The sequence below is a fragment of the Rhamphochromis longiceps genome, linkage group LG10 (assembly GCF_057381845.1).
Source record: "Rhamphochromis longiceps isolate RC_006_pf linkage group LG10, R_longiceps_female_GT1.1, whole genome shotgun sequence".
Taxonomy (NCBI): domain Eukaryota; kingdom Metazoa; phylum Chordata; class Actinopteri; order Cichliformes; family Cichlidae; genus Rhamphochromis; species Rhamphochromis longiceps.
Window position 1 is genome coordinate 14,704,003 of NC_140566.1, and position 19,496 is coordinate 14,723,498.

The 19,496-nt window shown below is 41.8% G+C and overlaps 1 protein-coding gene across 10 annotated transcripts in view; it reads right to left on the reverse strand.

The window, feature by feature from the left end:
* The window catches only part of phldb1a (pleckstrin homology-like domain, family B, member 1a), a 31,278-nt gene that overhangs the window by 4,378 nt on the left and 7,404 nt on the right, over positions 1-19,496 (reverse strand). For 6 of the 10 annotated variants that reach the window (XM_085420377.1, XM_085420378.1, XM_085420380.1 and 3 more), the window contains 19 exons: positions 19,017-19,139; positions 16,793-17,853; positions 12,880-13,107; positions 12,668-12,799; positions 12,368-12,505; positions 11,695-11,823; positions 8,030-8,185; positions 7,835-7,945; positions 7,620-7,709; positions 7,372-7,509; positions 6,910-7,032; positions 6,573-6,734; positions 6,258-6,398; positions 5,800-5,910; positions 5,644-5,722; positions 4,953-5,097; positions 4,566-4,656; positions 2,819-2,965; positions 714-933 (listed from right to left, as the gene is read on the reverse strand). In XM_085420377.1, coding sequence (XP_085276503.1) covers positions 714-933; positions 2,819-2,965; positions 4,566-4,656; positions 4,953-5,097; positions 5,644-5,722; positions 5,800-5,910; positions 6,258-6,398; positions 6,573-6,734; positions 6,910-7,032; positions 7,372-7,509; positions 7,620-7,709; positions 7,835-7,945; positions 8,030-8,185; positions 11,695-11,823; positions 12,368-12,505; positions 12,668-12,799; positions 12,880-13,107; positions 16,793-17,853; positions 19,017-19,139 — 3,525 coding nt within the window. The remainder of the gene's footprint in view (positions 1-713; positions 934-2,818; positions 2,966-4,565; positions 4,657-4,952; positions 5,098-5,643; positions 5,723-5,799; positions 5,911-6,257; positions 6,399-6,572; positions 6,735-6,909; positions 7,033-7,371; positions 7,510-7,619; positions 7,710-7,834; positions 7,946-8,029; positions 8,186-11,694; positions 11,824-12,367; positions 12,506-12,667; positions 12,800-12,879; positions 13,108-16,792; positions 17,854-19,016; positions 19,140-19,496) is intronic. The other 4 variants (XM_085420381.1, XM_085420382.1, XM_085420383.1 and 1 more) reach the window with 4 other exon arrangements.

Consider the following 19,496-nt stretch of genomic DNA (forward strand, 5'->3'; position numbering starts at 1 on the left):
GCTTAAGAGGGTACGCAGTGACTGGACTGTATCATTGTACCATTATCATGCCAGTACAGCCATTATATATTTTTTAATGGTTTCATGAGTTTGATGGCATACTGAAAGCTGTGTTTTCTATCTCTGTCAGTCACTTTTTTATGTGATGCAATGTCTTGGTGTGTCTCTTTTTATTTCTGCTCTAACAAAGAGCTTGTAAGTTTTAAAATAGTCTTTAACTATACCTCCCCTTTGTGCACTTTTTTCAGTGTTTTCCTTTCTCTGAGCAGTTTTTTATCTTTAAAAGTACCTCGAGGGCGCCTGCATTCACTGCGTGTGTGAAACTGAACGAGCGCACTTGAAGAAAAGCTTCATTATAAATTGGATAGCTGAATTCACACTTAATGGGGCACTAGATCACAGGACAGAGGAGCTTCAAAAGTCCACTTTGCCAACTCTGAGCTGGAAATACCGGTGTACTTTAATGCTATAATATACTGCAACACAAAGAGATGTTAGTTTTCAAACATTTCTGTGATTTTTAAAATCATATCTAGAGAGTGATGATGGTTTCGTCTGACTCTTTATCTTGAATACATGTGCTCTGTTCGCAGACCTCTCTTCCAAAAGACTTAAATAACTGAGGCTCGGCTTTCTTGCGATGTTATTCAATAATTAAATAAAATAAAATTAACCATTGTTTGAGGGAAAACCTCTCCTCGTTCAGTCCTCACCCACGTAATAACAGAAGTTCCTCTTGAGACGGTCAAAAACGAACCAGCGTTTCTTCCAGGATTTGATTTTGCCGCCCATCTTCACCAAGTGGCCCTTGCACATTTTTTCAGTGAGGATGACAAAGGGGCAGGTGTCTATGTTGTGGCCGCATGACTCCACATGGGCACGCAGGTCAAACTCCTCCTTGCGGTTCGGCAGGTAGCGCGTCATTGGACGGGCCTGTAAAGAAAACATAGACACTGCGTCAGTGCTGCTTTTTAAAATTCTGGAAATAATCAGCAGAATTGCTTTCTGTGACTCAAGACTTCATGAGATAACTGGAAGATTTTCTTTCGAAGCTGTGAGGAAACAAGATCCTACTTTTTGAATACACGTGCTTACTGGTAATTTGCTTACTAATCAATATTTTAGTAACTTATTTTTACTCAATGATCATCTCTCATATGGACTATTGTTTGACGTCCTGGTCACTTGCTTGTCCAACAACACTTAAAACTATTGAAAACATTTATAAAAGAAGTTTAAAACTACTTGACAAAAAACCGACTTCCCACCACCACTGTCATGTGTTAAAAAAACATAAATTACTGAACTTCAATAACTTAGTGAAACTTAAAAGAGTGTGTTTAATATATAAAGTCTTACACTCCCTTGCTCCACCACCACTAAAGCAGTTCATTAGGCATAAAGAAAGCTCAGACAGGACCACTCGAGCTTCAATCCGAGGAGACTTGTTTATACCCCACAGACGGACAGCATTTGGGCAGAACGTCCTCTCTGTCAAGGGAGGCCATCTGTGGAACAGTCTTCCTCAACCCATTAGAGAATGCTCTACACTCAATTTGTTTAAGGCAAAGGTTAAAAACTGGTTATGGACAAATCAAGTGTGTGATCATGTATGAGTTGTATAGTTTTAATGTTTTATTTGGGAACAGAATGGTGTGTATGTGTAAGTTTGGTGATGGAGTTTTTATTATGAATGAATGATGAATTTTTATGAATTATTATGTCTATTTTTTATGCTTAAGGGCAACAGATGGAAATTAGCCCTTGGCTATAATCTGGTATGTTTACATTCATGTAATTTTTTTTTTTACATTTATGTTCATTAACATGCACTGTCCTAAATAAATAAATAAACTAGTAATATTAAGAGTGAGGCCATACTACATTTTTGTTGTTCCTGAATTCAGATCAAACTAAACGTCATTGTGAATTAAACCTGCAGCTTATCTGATTTTTATAACCACAATCCTAAAACAATACAGTGTGATATTAAATACTGTTATCATTAAAGGTCTTTTGGAAGGGAACTTGTTTAATTCCAAGTGAAGATTTGTGTGTGGAAATTTGTGATATTGGGTTTTATAAATAAATCAAACTTAAATGTGTTCAGACACATAGTTGGCTCTTTGCACATCCAGAAGACTCAAGGCAACATTAGCATTCATTTGGCACCATGATCGTCCGCCTGGCAAATCCACTACTTACCTTTTTTTTTTTAGCTGTCTACCAACTCCTAAAGAAATATCTGGCTGCTTAGCTGCTAAATCGCCCACTGGATGGATGCTACCATTGTCTGACAGTAACATTTTGCACTGAGGAAGTAGTGTACAGTCTGAAACAGCTGTTTCATGCATGCAAATTTGATGCTGATAGGCAGGCCGGGTGATAACTGTTTGTAGTTTGGCTTTTAATCGGTTTTTCTTTTAAAAATAGTCATTACAGGAGCTAGATCAAAGCCTGCAACTCACAACAGCCTGATCTTGATGTGTTTCTCATCGAGTCTGCTGTGACGGACGCCGATAAACACTGATAATCAGCCGGGATTAAAGCTTGAATTATGTGTATATCATTCTCACACCACCTCCAATAATAACTTTCCCTCTGTTCTTCCACTCTCTCTCTCTCCACCCTCCCCTCCATTGTTTCCCCTGTCTCTCCCTTCCTTGACAATCTTTGATCTTCATATATACCCAGCCTCTCTTTAGTGTCTCGTCTCTCATCCTTTCCCCCAAGTCTCCTAACCCCTCCTCTCCTCCCCTCTCGTCTCCTCTCCTCTCTTTTCTTCCCGCCGCCCGTCTCCTCCTTCTGTTCCACTGACCTGGGAGAACTGCTTCTCTCTCATCTTCACCTCCTCCTCCACCAGCCTCTGCCTGTGGGCCGTCTCGTCCTGAAGCCTCCTCTCGGCCTCCTCTCGCCTCCTCCGCTCCTCCTCTAACATCTGCCGCCGAGCCTGCACCTCCCTCTCCTGGGAGCGTCGGGGCAGGAGAAAGAGACGCAGATGGAGAGAAGAGAAGAAAAAATAATGGGGAAAAGGGAGACGGGGAGAATATGTTAATGGTAGGCAAATATTGCAATACAAAGAAAATGACTGTCAGAAGATGCTCGTGAGAATTCAAGTCCCAATCCAGGGTTTTGTAAAATATATCCCTTAAGTCTGTGTATGGAAAAGTAAGCTTTGCTGATGTAAAATGATCCTTTGCAGCTTTCAGAAACTTACATATGGGTCTACTTTATTTCCACATGAGGAAATAATACAAAGGTAAACACAATAATTACAACTTCATTTCACCACATCTGAAGTTCACCGATCACTTTGATCAGGTTTTTATCTGCTGAGCGAGAGCCACACGAGAGGTTTTGCAATAGCTCAAAGTTGGAATGTGTCGACTCTCAGTGGAACTGGAATATTTGGCGATTGCAGTCATTTATTTATTTTACAAAATCTGTGATCGGTGATATCATAAGAACTGTACTTTTTTTTTAAACTATTTTAATTTAGTGTAAGATGCGATTCTTTTTTGATACAATATGTCAGAGCTGACTGTGTAATTATTTTGCATCAACGTTGTTTTGATTATTCAGGATTCTATTGTGATATTCAGAATTTTGGTATGGCTTTAATGACTGATCACAAAGGCTGCAGTTTACTATCCGCGTCCTCCAGCCTGCAGCTGGTAGGAAGTGACTCCAGAGAAAAATTTCTCCTGATATATTGTGTTTGTGTGTAATAGGCAAAAGGAACATGGCTTGTAGTGTAAACAGGACTAGAAAAATCTTCATATAAATGTAGTCATTTTATCCATACAGCACTGGACTGACTCCAGCTATAACCAGGAATTATTATGTTTCCCTGGCTGTAAAGTCATGTTTCAATAGTTGTCACAAACACTAATTACTGTTACTTTCATACTGCAGATAGATTACATGCTCATAGCTAAAAATAGCATAAATACACTTCACTTGTGCAGTGTTTATTATGCCAGAGAGGAGGTGATTGCTTCAGGTCTGTCAGCTGAAACAAGGGCTGCAAATACTGATACTGTTGTCATTAATTTCATCAGCTGCCAATTATTTTCTTATCAATTAATCATTTTTTTTAAACTGATGTAATTTCCAGCAGCTAAGAAGACAGACACAGACACAGATTTTTTTGTTTTTGTTTTTGAGCAACAGTGTAAGCAAGATTATTGGAGCTATAAAGACAACTAAACTAAAAAAAAACTGGGTGTATGGGAAAACTAACAATCTTGTTTAATAAAAAAAAAAAACGAACTAGACCGTTAGACAGTAAAAACAGTATAACTGAATTGAAAAAAAATTATCTGGAAACAAAAAATATATAAACAATATAAAAATGTAAAAACTATAATAACTCCCGCATATGTGAATTAAGGATTTTTAGTTTTAAAAAATGGCAAAAACAGCTGATTATTTAAACCAATATTACCTACGATTAATGGATGTGACTGTTTGTTCCAGCTTTTGAAATAAAGAGGATTCCGATGTTCAGCCATGTTAAAAATGGAGCCTTTTTTTTATGTCAGAACTAAAAGTTGGGAACTCACTCTGTTCTCAATCAGTCTGGCTTTCTCCTGCTGCGCTTCCTTCAGCATCTTTTCCATCTCTTCTATCCTCTGGGCCTCTAAGCCACAGGCGCTACAAGACACAGAATAAAGGAGCATTTGATGACAAAAAGCAAAAAGCAAACAGACATGCGTGGAAACAAACACTGGAAACAGCAGGAGAGCCAGACACAGTCATTAACATCAGTAAACTTCACAAAATAACTGGAAACTAGAGCTGGCTGGTATAGCAACAGTCAGTGTACCTAGGAGACACGTGAGCAGGCGTGTAAGAAAACATGTTGTCACGGGAACAAAGCAGCAGTGACCCTTCTCCTGAGAGACAGGGCAGACTTGAGTGTTCCCATGGAAACAGAGCCAGCCTCTCACCTTTCTGGGGTACAGGCGGAGTTGCCGGTGGAGACGCTGGTCTCCATGCTGTCTGAGCTTTCCAGACTCAGGGTGTCATACGCCTGGTTGCCACTGGGTGGCAGCTGGTGATGCAAGATGGCGTGATGGACTGTGGGAGATGTATCTGTGCAGGCAGAGAGGACACAGAGTAAAGTGTGACAGACTTACACCACCCTCTACTGCTGGTGACAGGTCATTGCTACTTTTAGATGAAAATCGCATCCAGACAGCAAGGACACAGAAAAACACAGCCCCACCATAAACTGTAGTCAAAGATGGACATAGCAACTGTGACATCACCTACTGGTTTGTGAAGAGCTGTTCTGAAGCAATTTAAACGCTATGGCCTTCATCAGTTTTCTCTAATTGTTTGTTTTATTTAGAGAAAAATTTAAATGCCTGTATGAGAAGGTGTAATTCTAGGTTATCAGTTAGCACATTAAGGCGCGTACAAACAATTTATGAGCGCCCGCAAAACAATAAGGGAGTTTTTACACCTTCATGGTTAATTGCTTTGCAACCTTTGGATGTACCTTGCTGCATCCCGGAATACAGCAAACGTGGCTACGGGACGTTTTGTAGCTCAGAATTGCAGTGCACACCTTGTAGTCTTTATCATGACAGTGGACACACAAGCTGAGACTATGCATGGACTGATGGACTCTGTTACCTCTGCTCGGCAAAGCCAACTGCCTCCTGGAGTCCATCTCCAGTGGGTTTGACATCTCTCTCAGCGCTAAGTGCAACCCCTAAGAAACACATAAAAAGGATCAGGTGGAGTAGACTTTACAGTTTACTGATTACAGTTCAGCTGTGTGAAACTGACCTTTGTGGAAGCATTTTTCTCCTGTGTAGCACCACTGGAGTGTGGCAACAACGTGGTGCTTCTGTTTGATGAAACCTGTCCAACTTCACCTTCTGATTTGGACTTTGACAGCTGAGAAAGGAAAAACCGCTTACTCAATAAGTTCATAAATGTAGAATGCTTTGATTTCAGTTTAGCATTTTGTGACCTGCAGTTGAACAAGATGTTGATTTTCATGGTGTACTTTGTGTTTTGTGTTGTGACGCATTAAATTAAATATATAAATGTTTTGTTCTGTCCCATCCTAATTTAGCTCATATGTTGTCTGAAAGCATTGATTGTTACCTTAACCCTTTTCCCCACTAGAGGGCTTTCTAGTCTTAAATATATGAACAGTGGCATAACTAATGACATCTATATTGCTTTAGTGCCCTTTAGCAAGACTCTAAAAGGTGCCCGGAGAGCTTAAGTGAATTTACCTGCCCGTGTCTGCGTGTGGCAAAAGACTTTGCAGGCAGTGGTGGAGGGCATGGCTGAGGCTCTCCAGCTGCCATGATTTCCTGGTACCAGCGCTCAAGATTAAGAGGAGGCAATGCATTCCTGCTCAGCTCAGGTTGGCTCTGCGGTGATGTAAAGCGTTCAGGCAAAGGAAAAAGGGAGCAGCAGAGCAACAGCATCATTAACAGAAGCATCAGGCAGGTAGAAAAGACTACCGGCTAGTCCTTGTGATAATATCAAGCTAGGACAGAAACGAAGATCACAGCAATTCGGTGGATGGCTGCAAATGAACAAACCTGTGCAGAGAGAAAGGAGGAAGGACCACGTGCAGTTGTGTGGCATGAGAAGGTGGATTCAGAGGAGGCGAGTTGGAATGCTGGCATAGAGGAGGAGGAAGAGGAGGGATTGACTCGCTGCATCCCAAAGATCTGACTTAACTGACTGACTGTGATGTACTCCTTTACACAGACATAGAAGCATGACATAGACACAAAACAAATCGGAACATGAGCAGAGAGCAGAAGGTGAGGAATGACATCTGGAGGTAATGTTAGTATACTTTTCTTGGTTTTAGTACTATGACATATCAGAGAAACATATCAGAGTGTTGCAAAGAGCAGAAAAGAGATCTACCTCAGTTGGCAAAGCTGGAGTTACAGTGAGGGAGAGGCAGTGGAGAGCAGCAGGAGAGGAAGAGTGAGGCTGCAGAGAAGCATTTCCATACATCCTATAGACATCAGACATCCTGAGGTACTCCTGCATCGACAGCCACAGCAGAAGAAGGCTGAAGGAGCGGCACTCGCTTAATTCAAAAGACTCACAAAGCAAACCCGACGATGTTTCAACACACTCCACTACCCCACTGTCTGTGAAATGAATGTCTAACATTCATACAGTTTAACCACCAAAGCTCGTCTTGCAAGCCTCAAACAATCACAGGGCAGATGTAGAGAAAGGCAGAAAGTTGACCTACTGACAAACACACTGCAAGCTCGCTGCTGTTTGTCAGTAAACGCTACCACACACCGTCATGCCCATTTTTTTAAATTGCAGAAACACAAGAGTTAGGATCTGTTAGGCTCTCTCGAGATTTACCTCTTGTAGCCTGACAGGATATAGCTCGGGGGAGGGGATGTGAGAGGATGAGGAGGAGAAGGAGGCAGAGGAGGGACAGGGACTATGAGGAGAACCGTCCACATAAATAAGGTCGGGCTCGCTGATGTGAAGCAATTCCTGTTTAAAAAGTTGACCTGAGTAAAAAGAAGTTCCACTTTGCAGTAATTTTCCTCCAGCTCAGACACCACTGGTGGTTGTGACGTGATGCTTCGCATGTACCTGCTCACCTCTTTCATGCTGCCACCGGGCTTTGGAAAGTTTCTCCCTCCTGTCAGCGTGTGGTATTTCTTCTCCAGGGCGCACAGCATGTCTTGTTCCTGAAAGCCAGAACCAACATGGATATTCAGGTGTTGCGTAGCAAGTTATAATTGCATGTTTGAATCACCATATGATGTGTACGCAATGCACTTTAGAGTAGGTTATTGAACAGTGACAGGCTAACCTTTTGTAACAGATGCAAAGTCACTGTCCTGTCCTTTGCCAGCCTTTCACAGTCTTGAGATGCCTGTAACCCCAGCTGCTTTACCTGAGCTTCCAGAGCAGCCATCTTTTCCTGCAAATCAACACAACTAGTTTCTTCTTCTGGAGGTCAGCTTCTACACAAAAACTGTGCATGTTTTCTGCCATGTATCCCCACCTTCCTCTTGGCCACACTGCAGTGATACTCGGCTCGCTCTTGGAGCAGTTGTGAGCTCTGAGCTTCCTTCTTCTCCTCTAGACGGCTCTCCTCTTCCAGCTGGCAGAACTCCAGCTCCTCAAACTGCTTGGTCCCAGACTCCAGAGCTTCAGCTTTCTGTGCACAAACAGAGAACTTATTGAAATCTGTGAAATGCTATTAAAGGGTGAGGCTGGTCATATCCTATGTAGTTTTTTTGTTAATAAAATGACAATGAAAAGACCAAAAAAACAACAACTATGTATTCACAACTTGGCACATGTTACTCCCTTGAGTGACACATTTCTTTTTATTTTCAACATGTTTGTTTATTTGCCAATGCATTATCTGGCAGAAATCCAGTGCATGTAAAAGATGAATGTAGCTTCTGGTCTAAACCTGCAATATTTCCAAAAACCAGCAGGAGGTGACTTCTCTAACTGCAAAAACAAACAAACTTCATGTAAAGTATATCTATCGGAAACTACCCTTCTGCTCACATGATCCATAACCTCAGTAAACACTTCACTTAAGTATTTATGGTCTCAATCACTAGGTAAATACAAAATACAACAACACAGCCCCAATTAGATTCAGAAAGGACAATGTATGCTTTAGGTGAGCTACTTTGTGGTAAACAATTCTCTAATGTATCAGCATGCAGTGTGTTTTTGTTTCACAGCGAGCTACCTCCTTTACGCCTGCTTTCAAAAATCTAAGATAGGACCACCTAAAACTCCTAAGCAGAGGCTTCAGAAACAGGAATTTATAAAGGAATCAGTGTTACCTGTAGGTTAGGTGCATCTGTTAAATACAGTTTAAGGAATAAACTGCCGCAAATCAATCAGCAGCTGAAAATATTCACTGACCACCACTTGCTAAAGAAACATAGCACAGAAACTGTCTTTGCCCCTTTAACCTTTTCTATTTGCTTATTTAATACTGTACTTAATAAGGCCTACTTTTGTGTAAGCAATGGTTCTTTCTGTCGATGTTCCTGGAAAGTCATTTTCTAGCTGACCATACAGGAGAAAACATGTAGCATAGTTTTTATGGACATGGACTATTAAACCACATTCTTCAAAAACCTGACTGTATTTTAAATCCTGCTGATACTTCCACACATAACTTTGCACATACCCACACACAATGCCATATTGGTTAGCTAAATTAAGGCTAAAGTTAGCAATGTTTGCACTAGCAGCCTTCTTTTCTTGCAGGATAGCAACTAGGGTTGCCAACCGTCCCTTAAAAAACGGAATCGTCCCGTATTTCGAAACAAAAGTACACGTCCCGTATTGAGCTAATAAGGGACGCACTTTGTCCCGTAATACAGTGAGAATCAAAAGTAGTCTATAAATGTTTATGGAATTAACACTTTGTTTGAAAACATAATTCCCAGCCCCTCTCCTGCTTTGTGACCAATGAGCTGACAGCACACTTATGACAATTCGAATATGACAATTCAGATTACCGCTCATCTCATTGGTCGAGGAAAGGTCGCTTGCGGAGAAAATACCGGAAGACAACAGATGACCACAACAAGAAGCATGGCCAACAGGGGAACAAACGCCGACTCTGCGGTGCAAGTCTCGGACGACAGTACACCTAAAGCTGGGCAAACACTGTGCGATTTTTTTCAGTCACGTTATTCAGCTCCTGCTCAAACTGCACGATTGACTCGCAGGGGTTAGAAGTTCATAGGTCACGATGTACTCTCACACTATACCGCCCGATGCTCTGATGCGACCTGAGTGCTCACACTGTGCCTCCATAAAATGAAGGTTATAACAGATAATCTGTCGCTCGCTCTCTCTGTCTTTCACTCACACAGACACACCACCACCATCAACTTTGCTAAATTGCTAATGAAAAACATTGATCAGGCAGCTGTGATTGAGCAGCAATGTAAATCCAACTATTTTCACGGTTGTTGTGGTCGTGATAATTGTGTGATGCCACATCGAAAAGGCTCGGATGAGCTTTCCAAAGTTCTACAAGTTGTGCCTCCATCGCTTGTGTCCAGATCACACGCTGCACAGCCGTGCTGCGCCGTCTTTTTCACCAACGTTTACGTTTGCGCGTGAGCAGTGTGAGCGCCTGTGGTGAGAACCTCACGAGCGATTGATGATCGGGAGCTGGTCGTGAGGTGTTAATCACTTCTCTTTACCCCACGTATACTACACGACGCACGATGAAGGCCAAAATCGGGCCGATCACTCAAAAATCGGCTCAAAATGGGCCAAAAATCGCACAGTGTGAGCCCAGTATTAGAGCAGCAATGTTTGTTCCCCTCAGAGAAAGGGAAGAATGGGAAAAGGAAAACACCTGGCTGGAAAACGTTAATATGGGCATGTGCAGTGAATATCAGCGCTATGTGGCCAGAAGTGTGATAATATAATTTATTTTGTGTAATAAACAACTGCAAGGATAGATGATTACAACAAATAGATGACTAATACATAAAAGTAATACATAGATGAATAATGATGATGAGTTATGATGCGTAATCATGGGAACAAGCGGGTTTACAAACAGGCGCAGCTGATTAGAAAAGCTGAAATAATACCTCAACTGAAGCCAATTGTACTAAATGCACTAAATGTGCACTGTTACAAGAATATTTTTCTTTCTATTGTTTTCTATTATTTTAAGTTAAGCAGGACAGAGTTCTTTTAAAGAAAGATTTACTTATATTCTCAAAAGTTAAGCATGACAGGCTTCTGTTTAAGAAAGAGACCTGTTTTATGTGTTAATGTTGTCATTTTGAGCTAAAAATAAATGGCTAAATGATCATTTGTTTCACATGTGTTCATATCACAAAGAATAGAATATGCATCTACTTAAATCAACTTCAAGTCAAATGGTTAAAAAAATAATTTCACACACAAAAAAAGAGCTAGAAAATTCACCACACTGGGAAGGGTGAAGACAACTGGGTCGCCCGGCCCTGGCCACGAGGTGTCCCTTATTTGTTTTTCAGGGAGTTGGCAACCCTAATAGCAACTAAACATTGTTGCTGTCCAATAGAAGGGGCTGCTGGCTCACTAAACGTTGCCTGGGCTACTGAGGGCTCCCAGCATAACGTCTCAGACGTAAGTGAACAGTTTAAACAACTTACAACTCGTTAGCTGACTAGCATGTGTAGCAAGGTTGGGGAGTTTTCTTTGAGTATAACAACCTGGTTTTTTTTAGTCTTTTCTTTGAATTCATTGACAAAAGTGGTACAGGCAAGGCGACACACTGGAGTTGAAATTGGGTTTGAGTGAAAATTACTCAAGGTTTTCGAACTCATTTTCTACTAGAAGGCAAGCACATTTTAGAGCAAAGCTGTTAATAATATTAATATTTATTACTAATTGAGACTGACATTGTCAAGCATCCAGAATGAGGGAATGGCAGCGAATAAGCAGCAGACTAAAACCTGCTGAATGAGATTCCTTTTGTGCACTGACGATTACAGGTAACATTAACATGATAAACCTGGTGTATTTGATGAAGCACAAGAGAAAATGAGGAAATGCACAGACTTATGAGTAGTTCTGAGTGCTTCAAGACAGAGTCAGTGTCGCTTCTGTGCAGTATTGCAGTATTCTGTATATTATAACTCACTATTGCCAGCCTGTGGGCTGCGTGAGAACACTGACCCTGCTGAGCTGCTCCTGTAACTGTTCCCTTAGAGACAAGGGGCACTTATCAAACTGCCTCTTCAGCTCATTGTACTCATTCCTCTGCTTTTCCAGGGCCTTCCGCTCAGCCGACACATTAGCCCTCCCCTAAAAACACACAGAAATACACACACACACACACACATACGTGCACACAGTTATGCCCACATTCAGACACACGTACAACACCAAGGAGAAAAATAAAATCACGGGTAACTCAAATTCATGCAGTCAGGCTTGGAGGCTAACTGGTAATCAAGGCAAGTTAGAGAAGATTTAGAGGAACTAGAGGTTAGGCCAAGCAGAGGTGTTATGCATTTAAGATGTTTAGAGCATTTGGTAAAATGTAATTATTAAATATAATTAAAAGAGCTTCTGCATATCTCATAAGCACTTTTGATCACATTCGGCAAGACTTGAAGTTGTTCTTTTACTCTGTGTTTTTTAAACAGATGTGTGCATGTGTCTCTTGTGTTTTCGACATAAGCAGTGCAAGTCAGCTGACAAGATTGTCTATATGTAGATTTTAGTGTATCTAGAATATTTGCATATTCATGATGAATGAGTGAGATTCACGTGTTCAGATTCAAGAACATGTTATTCACGTGCAGTTTGTACATGTAAAATCAACGCCTACTGGATTTACGCCCACCTTGTCCTTCTCTTTCTGGGTGGCCTTGTCCAGCTGGTTGAGTTTGAGCTGTAGCTGAGAGATTATTTCATTTTCAGCCTCCACCTGCTCCTGTTCTGTCCGCCACTCTGCCTGCAGCAGGGCTTGCTCCATCTCCACCTACAGACAAATATGGAGTCAGAGTCTGCAAGTTAAACAAATACTATAAAGAGCTTCTGCTCCTCTTGCTGCATTGGTGAGTTGATCTAAGAGCACGCAAGCTAAAAGGTGAAATATTTCATTAATGGTTATAAACGGCAGTGTACATGTGTGCCTGCTGACCTCATGTTTGGTCTCTTGCAGCTGCTGCTCCAGCTCACTGACTCTGTGTTTCAAATCATCAACCCTGGCCAGGATCCTGTTCCTCTCCTCCTCCAGGTAAATCTCCTCCTGTCCAGCTAACAGCTCTTCACACTGAGTGCAGATTTACATATTAATAAAAATAACACAATTCAGATCAGCCACATCATTTAACACTAGGATGTGTATTTTACCTCTTGGTGCGTGCTCTCTGTGCTGCTAGACTCCTCTCTCTGGATTTCCTCGTCGTTCTCTCTCACCCTCTGGTTTCGGCCGTCTCCCGGGAGAGCCATCCCCCCTCCCGAGTCTGAACAAAGTCCTCTACCAGCACCCAGCAGACCACTCTTCACCAGCTCCACAGAGCCGTCCTCATGATTATACTCTGCGCACAAATTCAGGATGGTCTCCAGTCTCTGTCGCTCCTTTAGAAGACATGCAAAATGTAAGCACGGCTGATATTAGAGATCACTGTATAGATTCGTGTCCTTGAGTGACATTGTCCCATTTAGGCAGCTGTCCCTCTGCCGCTGGCATGGAACAACAGTAACCCGATAGCAGCGGGGCTGAAGCTGATGCAGACTGTCTCTCGGGAGGGGGCTTCTTGGTCAAACCTGTCTGAGCTGCTTGAGTTGTTTATGAAAACACAGTCTGCTGTAACTAAGAAATCCCAAAAATGCAAGATCTGTGTGTGCTGGATGAATGTATTGCGGTAGATGTTGCACTTTTTTACAAACTTATTTTTTGCCTACTGCATCATCTCACATGGTTTGAACTTGTGGCCCAGTGTTGTCTCTCATTACAGCAGACAATAGCATGTTTGCTTTAATACTAAAATGATGTGGAGTATGTAATCATCATTCCAGCGAGGAGTCTGGCAATACGAGGTACAATTGTACCCAATGTGCTTCTTCCTGTACTCTGCTTTTGTCTGCTACATAAAAAAATCAGCCAGTTAAAACCACCAGCTCTGTTGTTGCAAGATTTACCCCTCAGACTGTCTGAGGGAAAAAAGCAGTACTGTGAAAACTATGAAATGACATTCTAGATTAGGAAAAGGGGCTAAATATATAGATATAAAGTCAACGTAAACCATAAAATGGTTTTATAGATTGTAACGCTAATTATTTTAAGCTATATGTTATTACATTTTTAATACAAGTGAGCATAGTAAAGCAGGTTTTAAGTTGATGATTCAACATTAATTCTTACTTAGTTTCACCCTTAGTTTGCATCAGTAGGCACAATACAAATTATTTTAATACCTCTGAGATGTTGTCTCATGGAGCACAGTTATTCTGAAAAATATGTATTTACATAAATATCTTAGATTTTCAGATCTCCAGATGCTGGAGAATCTAGATTTTCATTAACTTCATTAACAAGCGACCAGTTTCTCCACTTCACCACAGTGTCTGCTTCACCTAAAGGTAAATGCGTTTCATTATAAAGAAAAAATGGGGAGTGCCCACATTTCATAAACCCGAAGAAAATTTAGCATATGCACTTTATAACAACATTTCCACACACATATTAGTAAATGAGGGCCACTGTCAGAAGCCATGCTTGTTGGTTGTTTTTTATAATTGTAATATTTTATAATATTTTGTCCAATAATTGTCCATGAGGTAATTTTTGCAATGATCTCCACTCCTGGGAGGATTGGCAAGTGTCTTGAACGTTTACACTAGTGAATAATCTTCCTCACTGTAGAACGATGGATTTCATATTGAATGAGTGTGTACTTTTCTGTTCCACGTGACTGTATGAGTTGTTACTATAACCAACGAAGCAAATGCATGAATTTCATGTCTTATAAAGGAAACTTTCTCAATTAACTCCAGCTCTCTCTCAAAAATACCCTGTGGCCACTTCTCAGTGGAAGTGGTGCTAAAATTAAATTCTCTATTGCATTACTTCCTCTCTGACAATGCCCTTTGCTTTTCCTGAGAGATAACCTGCAGAATAGGGTTTTAAAGTGCAGGCAATATTATAACTATAGGTGGGTTCTGCATCTGTGCCAACTGTGCCAAGAGTGTGGCTTGCCAAATATAGGAATGTATTTTACTGAGAGGATATCCTCCTTTTGTCTGTCCCAGCAGGTCTGCAATTTGTGTGTTTTAGGGTTTAATACAAGATTATGATACTAAAAAACAAGAACGTATTAAAGGCCCTGAAAATGTTTCTCTACATGCCAGTGGGGTTTGTTAGCGCCATTCTACTAAAGAACCAAGACTGTGTGGTAAAAACGAGAGGGCAGGAGAGAATCACTGCTCCAGCTGACACTGGGAGAGAGCTGGATTATCACAGGGCTGACACACAAAGACAGACAACCATTCTTGCTTAAACAAGTTATAAATCTACCTAACAGACAATAAACCAGGGCACGTGGACAAAACCCATGCAGTTACAGATACTGAGGGAAACGAGAGAAAAATAACAGGCAGGTCTGAGCCCAGGACTGGCTTTGAAGCGAGATTGCTAAACACCACATGGCAACACAGATCAAAGCCCCCGGAAAATTAATGTAAAAATAAAAATAAAAAAACTTCTAGAAACTGCTAAAGCTCATAATTTAACTTTTCATTCTTAGTAGGAGCCAGGTTTACACTTAAGGCACTTTTCCAACCTTTCTGCCAAATTAAGCCAAAAAAATCTTTTTAACCTCTGATCAGAGTCCGGCTATCCCACACTGGCCTTCATGCAAATAAGCTAATGAGCCAAACCTCTACATAATTATTATCTGACTTTACAATAATTAGTTAATATTACAGTTGCCTATTAAAATGGTCACAAAGTGGTTGGTCGAGTCAGAACATATGATTTCTATATGTGTGCTATTACTCAGTAAAGTTTCATAAAGCTTCTGCATAGGAAGGTGTTTGACAAAACAGCAAATGATACTGCTTTTAGCTTGTGAAAAACTAAAGTCAAATACTGGAATTAAATTAAAATATATATACACATAGATATAGATTTTCCACTTATGTAAAGTCCTCTTATTTCTGTCTTTTCACCTGCTTTCTTGGCCCTTTTCTTACTCTTTCTTCATGCCTGTCAAGCCCGGCATTGCCATATTACACTTGCACTTAAGAACAATAACAAAAATGAACAAGAGGAGCCTAAAGAGAGTATATAGTGCTCATTTTGGAAAAGCAAATATATTTGACACAATAGTGAATTCAGATCCCAATTTTGATTCCAAGAGCTGCCAGACAAGACAGGCTTATAAAGAAATAAATTCAAATATAGATCACAAGGGAAAAAAACTAACCAGCACACGCTTAGTTCAAGAAATATCTGTTCTTTAACTCCTTGGGTAGTAGGCAACGTTGTCTACACATGACACTGCAGGTGACTCAACACAATTCTAGAGTCGCTCAAGTAGTAACTATTTTATTTGTTACCAGAAACCCTTTGGGTCCTTAAATAGAGTGCGGACATGAAGGCCAGGCAGCGACCAGCCGCTGAGGTGGGCGCTTCAGCTGTCACTAAGCCGGCAGGATGAGGTGGGGCTGATGTATGGGGGTTGGGTAGGGGTGTGTGAGGAGTAGACTGAAGATGGATTACAAGTATACGATCTGTGATCGAGTGTGGGTACAAATAGGAAAGAGCCTTGAGTCGAGCGCAGATAGCTTTGAAAGTAAAAGCAGCTCATTCTCTTGGTAAATAACCAGCCCGACCCTCCGCTCTGGACCCCAACACTTCTGGAAGAATGTTCACTCCGTGTCATTCGGGCCACATGGGCTGACCATTCCAGTAATGCTCAGAGGAGATGAGCTGCTGGAAGTATGCAACAGGATTTAGAGAAGACATGAAAGCAGACATGGAGTCTGCTATGCCAGCAGTGCCTCTTCTACTTAACTGTGTTTATGCCCTTTATAGTCATACACTTTGTTATCCCTGTAGTCTTAGTCTTCATTCATAGTCCTGTGTTGTTTTTATTGCTGTGTATGAAGCTAAAGATCTCTGTTCATAGCGTGGAAAATAAACCAAATACGTTTATTTCCTTTCTACAATCAAACAAGATTCAAACACTGCTAAAAAGAGATTGAACACTGCACTTATACTTGTTTCCACAACTGCAAACCAGTATTGATGTTCACTTACCAGTTTCTCCATTTCCTGCTCACGCAGCCTCTCCTCTCTCTGCCAGCGATGGTATTCAAGCAGCTCGTCCTCATTGTCGCTGATCTCAGAGATGCTGTTTTTACGTTCCCGAGTGTATGGTTTTGGAAGATTTGGGTCCTTGCCGGATGATCCCTTGGCAGTCGGAAAAGAAGTCTTTCTTACGCTATGAGGGCTAGCGACAGGAGACAAGCCAGATGCAGAGCCTAAGCTTGAGACCATGGCATTTCCTGGCGCAGGCCTTGACTGCCTGCTTCCCTGCTCCTTCTCCAGCCCAGGGAGTGGTGATGGACTCTGGGCATACAGTGCCCGCATGACTTCTGCTTTTGAAGGAGTCGTGAGTTTGCGGTTGCCCTGGGGGCTCTCTAGGATGGGGTTAGCATTGAAGCCCTGTGAGGGAAGGGGCAGAGCCGAACCCTGCGATCCTGAGGTCCCTCTGCCGGGCACCCTCAGGGCGGTGGACCCAGACGAGTCTGGAGTAATGACCCTTTGAGATATGTCTACATGGGAAAGAGACTGAACCTGCTCTCGCAAGGGGCTCTGGGATCTCTTCTGTAGGGTGGAACCCCTTAATTGAGGGCTTGACGGAGTCTTTGGGTAAAACTTGATGGATGATGGTTTGTGGCTTTGGCTTAAGTTTTCTGCGCTCTGTCCTGAACCCCTGATATGTTGTGTGGGGCATGATGTTGCCTCTGCCCTTGCGTTCCTCAGAGGCTTTGGACTCTCCTGGGCCTTTTGACTTCCACTGGTACCACTTGCAGCCACAGAGAGTGAGGGCCGTGGATGCGGGACAGGGGTGTGATTGGTATGAGGTAACCGGGCAGGTGTTTTGCTGTCAAGGTTATGGCCCAGGAAGCTGCTGCTGTTCTCATAAATTGAGACATCTATTTTGGAGTTGCTAGTTCCATTGAGCATGTCTGGGGGAACGGGATGTTTACCAATCCCCGGTGATGATGAAGTCTTGAGCACCAAAGAGTCCTGCAAGGTTTTTGCCATACTGTTAATTTTGGAGTCATGGTTCCCATTCAGAGCCTTATGGGGGTCTGCAGGAGGAAGACAGAAACACTTGTGCATGAGCATTCCTGCTGAATAAAGGGAGAAGACAGTTGAGCAAACACATAAACACTCAGTGTGACATCTTTGTCCTTTTGACCTCCACCATGCCTCAGGACGGCTCCAGGACACAGAGGGTCAGTCCACACAAGGAAAAACACACCCCGCCTGCGCATGTTGTTGCACACGCACATTCATACATAGTGGCTTAATAGTGATAAATGTCTTGGAGCCCATAGGTTCCTGTATGAACCAGTGGTCGGGATGCTCCTTAGCTGTGCTGCAATCCTAAAGGGATCCAAAGCAGCTAAATATACATCGACAGCCATGTACCTCATTCAGAGCAGATGAAATCAGGGTTTGGTCAGGAAAGAGTGAACACAGTGGGCAGGGTGTGGCGGCTCTTACTGTTCAGGCACTGACAGCCAGAGCAGTAAGGTCAGAGGAGAATAGATTCTAAATATCACCTAGAGCACAGGGCAGCAGTTACAGTAGGCGGTGGGCCAGAGTAGTATAACATAACACAAATGTAAGTGTAACAGCTGACATATTAAAAGCAAGAAAAGATTACAGCAATCTTTTTGTGCAACGAGGTCACACACTGAGCGAGAATCACAGATTTAAGTGGAGTAGATCACAATGTAGGCCACAGATAATTAGCTCTGAACAAGCTATTTCTGCATCCTGTCAAAGATAATAATATTTCAGTCAAACGTCAAGACTAGCAGGGCTGAAAATGTTTGACTTTTTCGCTTTTGCAACAAGTATCTCAGTCAGATTTTGTTTACTGCTTAAAATCTCACTAACAAGGATCTAAGCCTTGATCTGTGGGTATTTTAAAAAGGCAACCACCTAAAGTTTGATGTCTGAATGTCATTCTACCCAGACATCCGGCCTCTTAATCACTTTAAACTAAACAGTGTCAAATTGTAAGGCACCTATTCAACTTTAACAGGAACTGATTGACTTTTACAGCAGGAAACTATGACTCCAAAGTGGTTTGTGTGCCCAAAGCATTTGCTCTGCCCAGAATAGCTGCTGAGCAAACTGTGCAACCCTCGTACACACAGTTGTTGCAACAAGATTATATTAGGAACACAGGAAATGTTGGAATGGTGTTTGCATTTAATAATCATTAAAATGGGATCTTTACCAGATGGAGTTTTTGTGGCGCTCAGCCCGCGGGTCCCCTCTGGTAGCATGCTCTTCATCCTCTGAGCCTCTTCGGGATGGTTGAAACGGAAAAAGGCCGACTGACCGAAGCACAGCATGCACCCTGCCAGGGGAGGCGGCCATGGACATACAAAACTTTATTTGCTGTCAACATCATTCATATCACAATAAATCTACAGCAATAAAACTGGACTGTTGTTAATCTATGTATTTTTTCCAAACATTATAATTTAATTTAGATCTTACAACTTTATACTTTTTACAGACCACTGCATGTGTCCTACAGTATGCAGACCAATTCATGCTTTCCTTTGTCAGTAATCGGTGCACTGGAAGGTGAGTGAGGTGTGATTGCAAACCACCAGATGAGGTGGTAAAATAAAGATTTCTTTCTTTTTTGATGATGAAATGCCGAGTTTGAACCTCCTAAACAAAGTTTTGACTTGTTAACTAACATGAG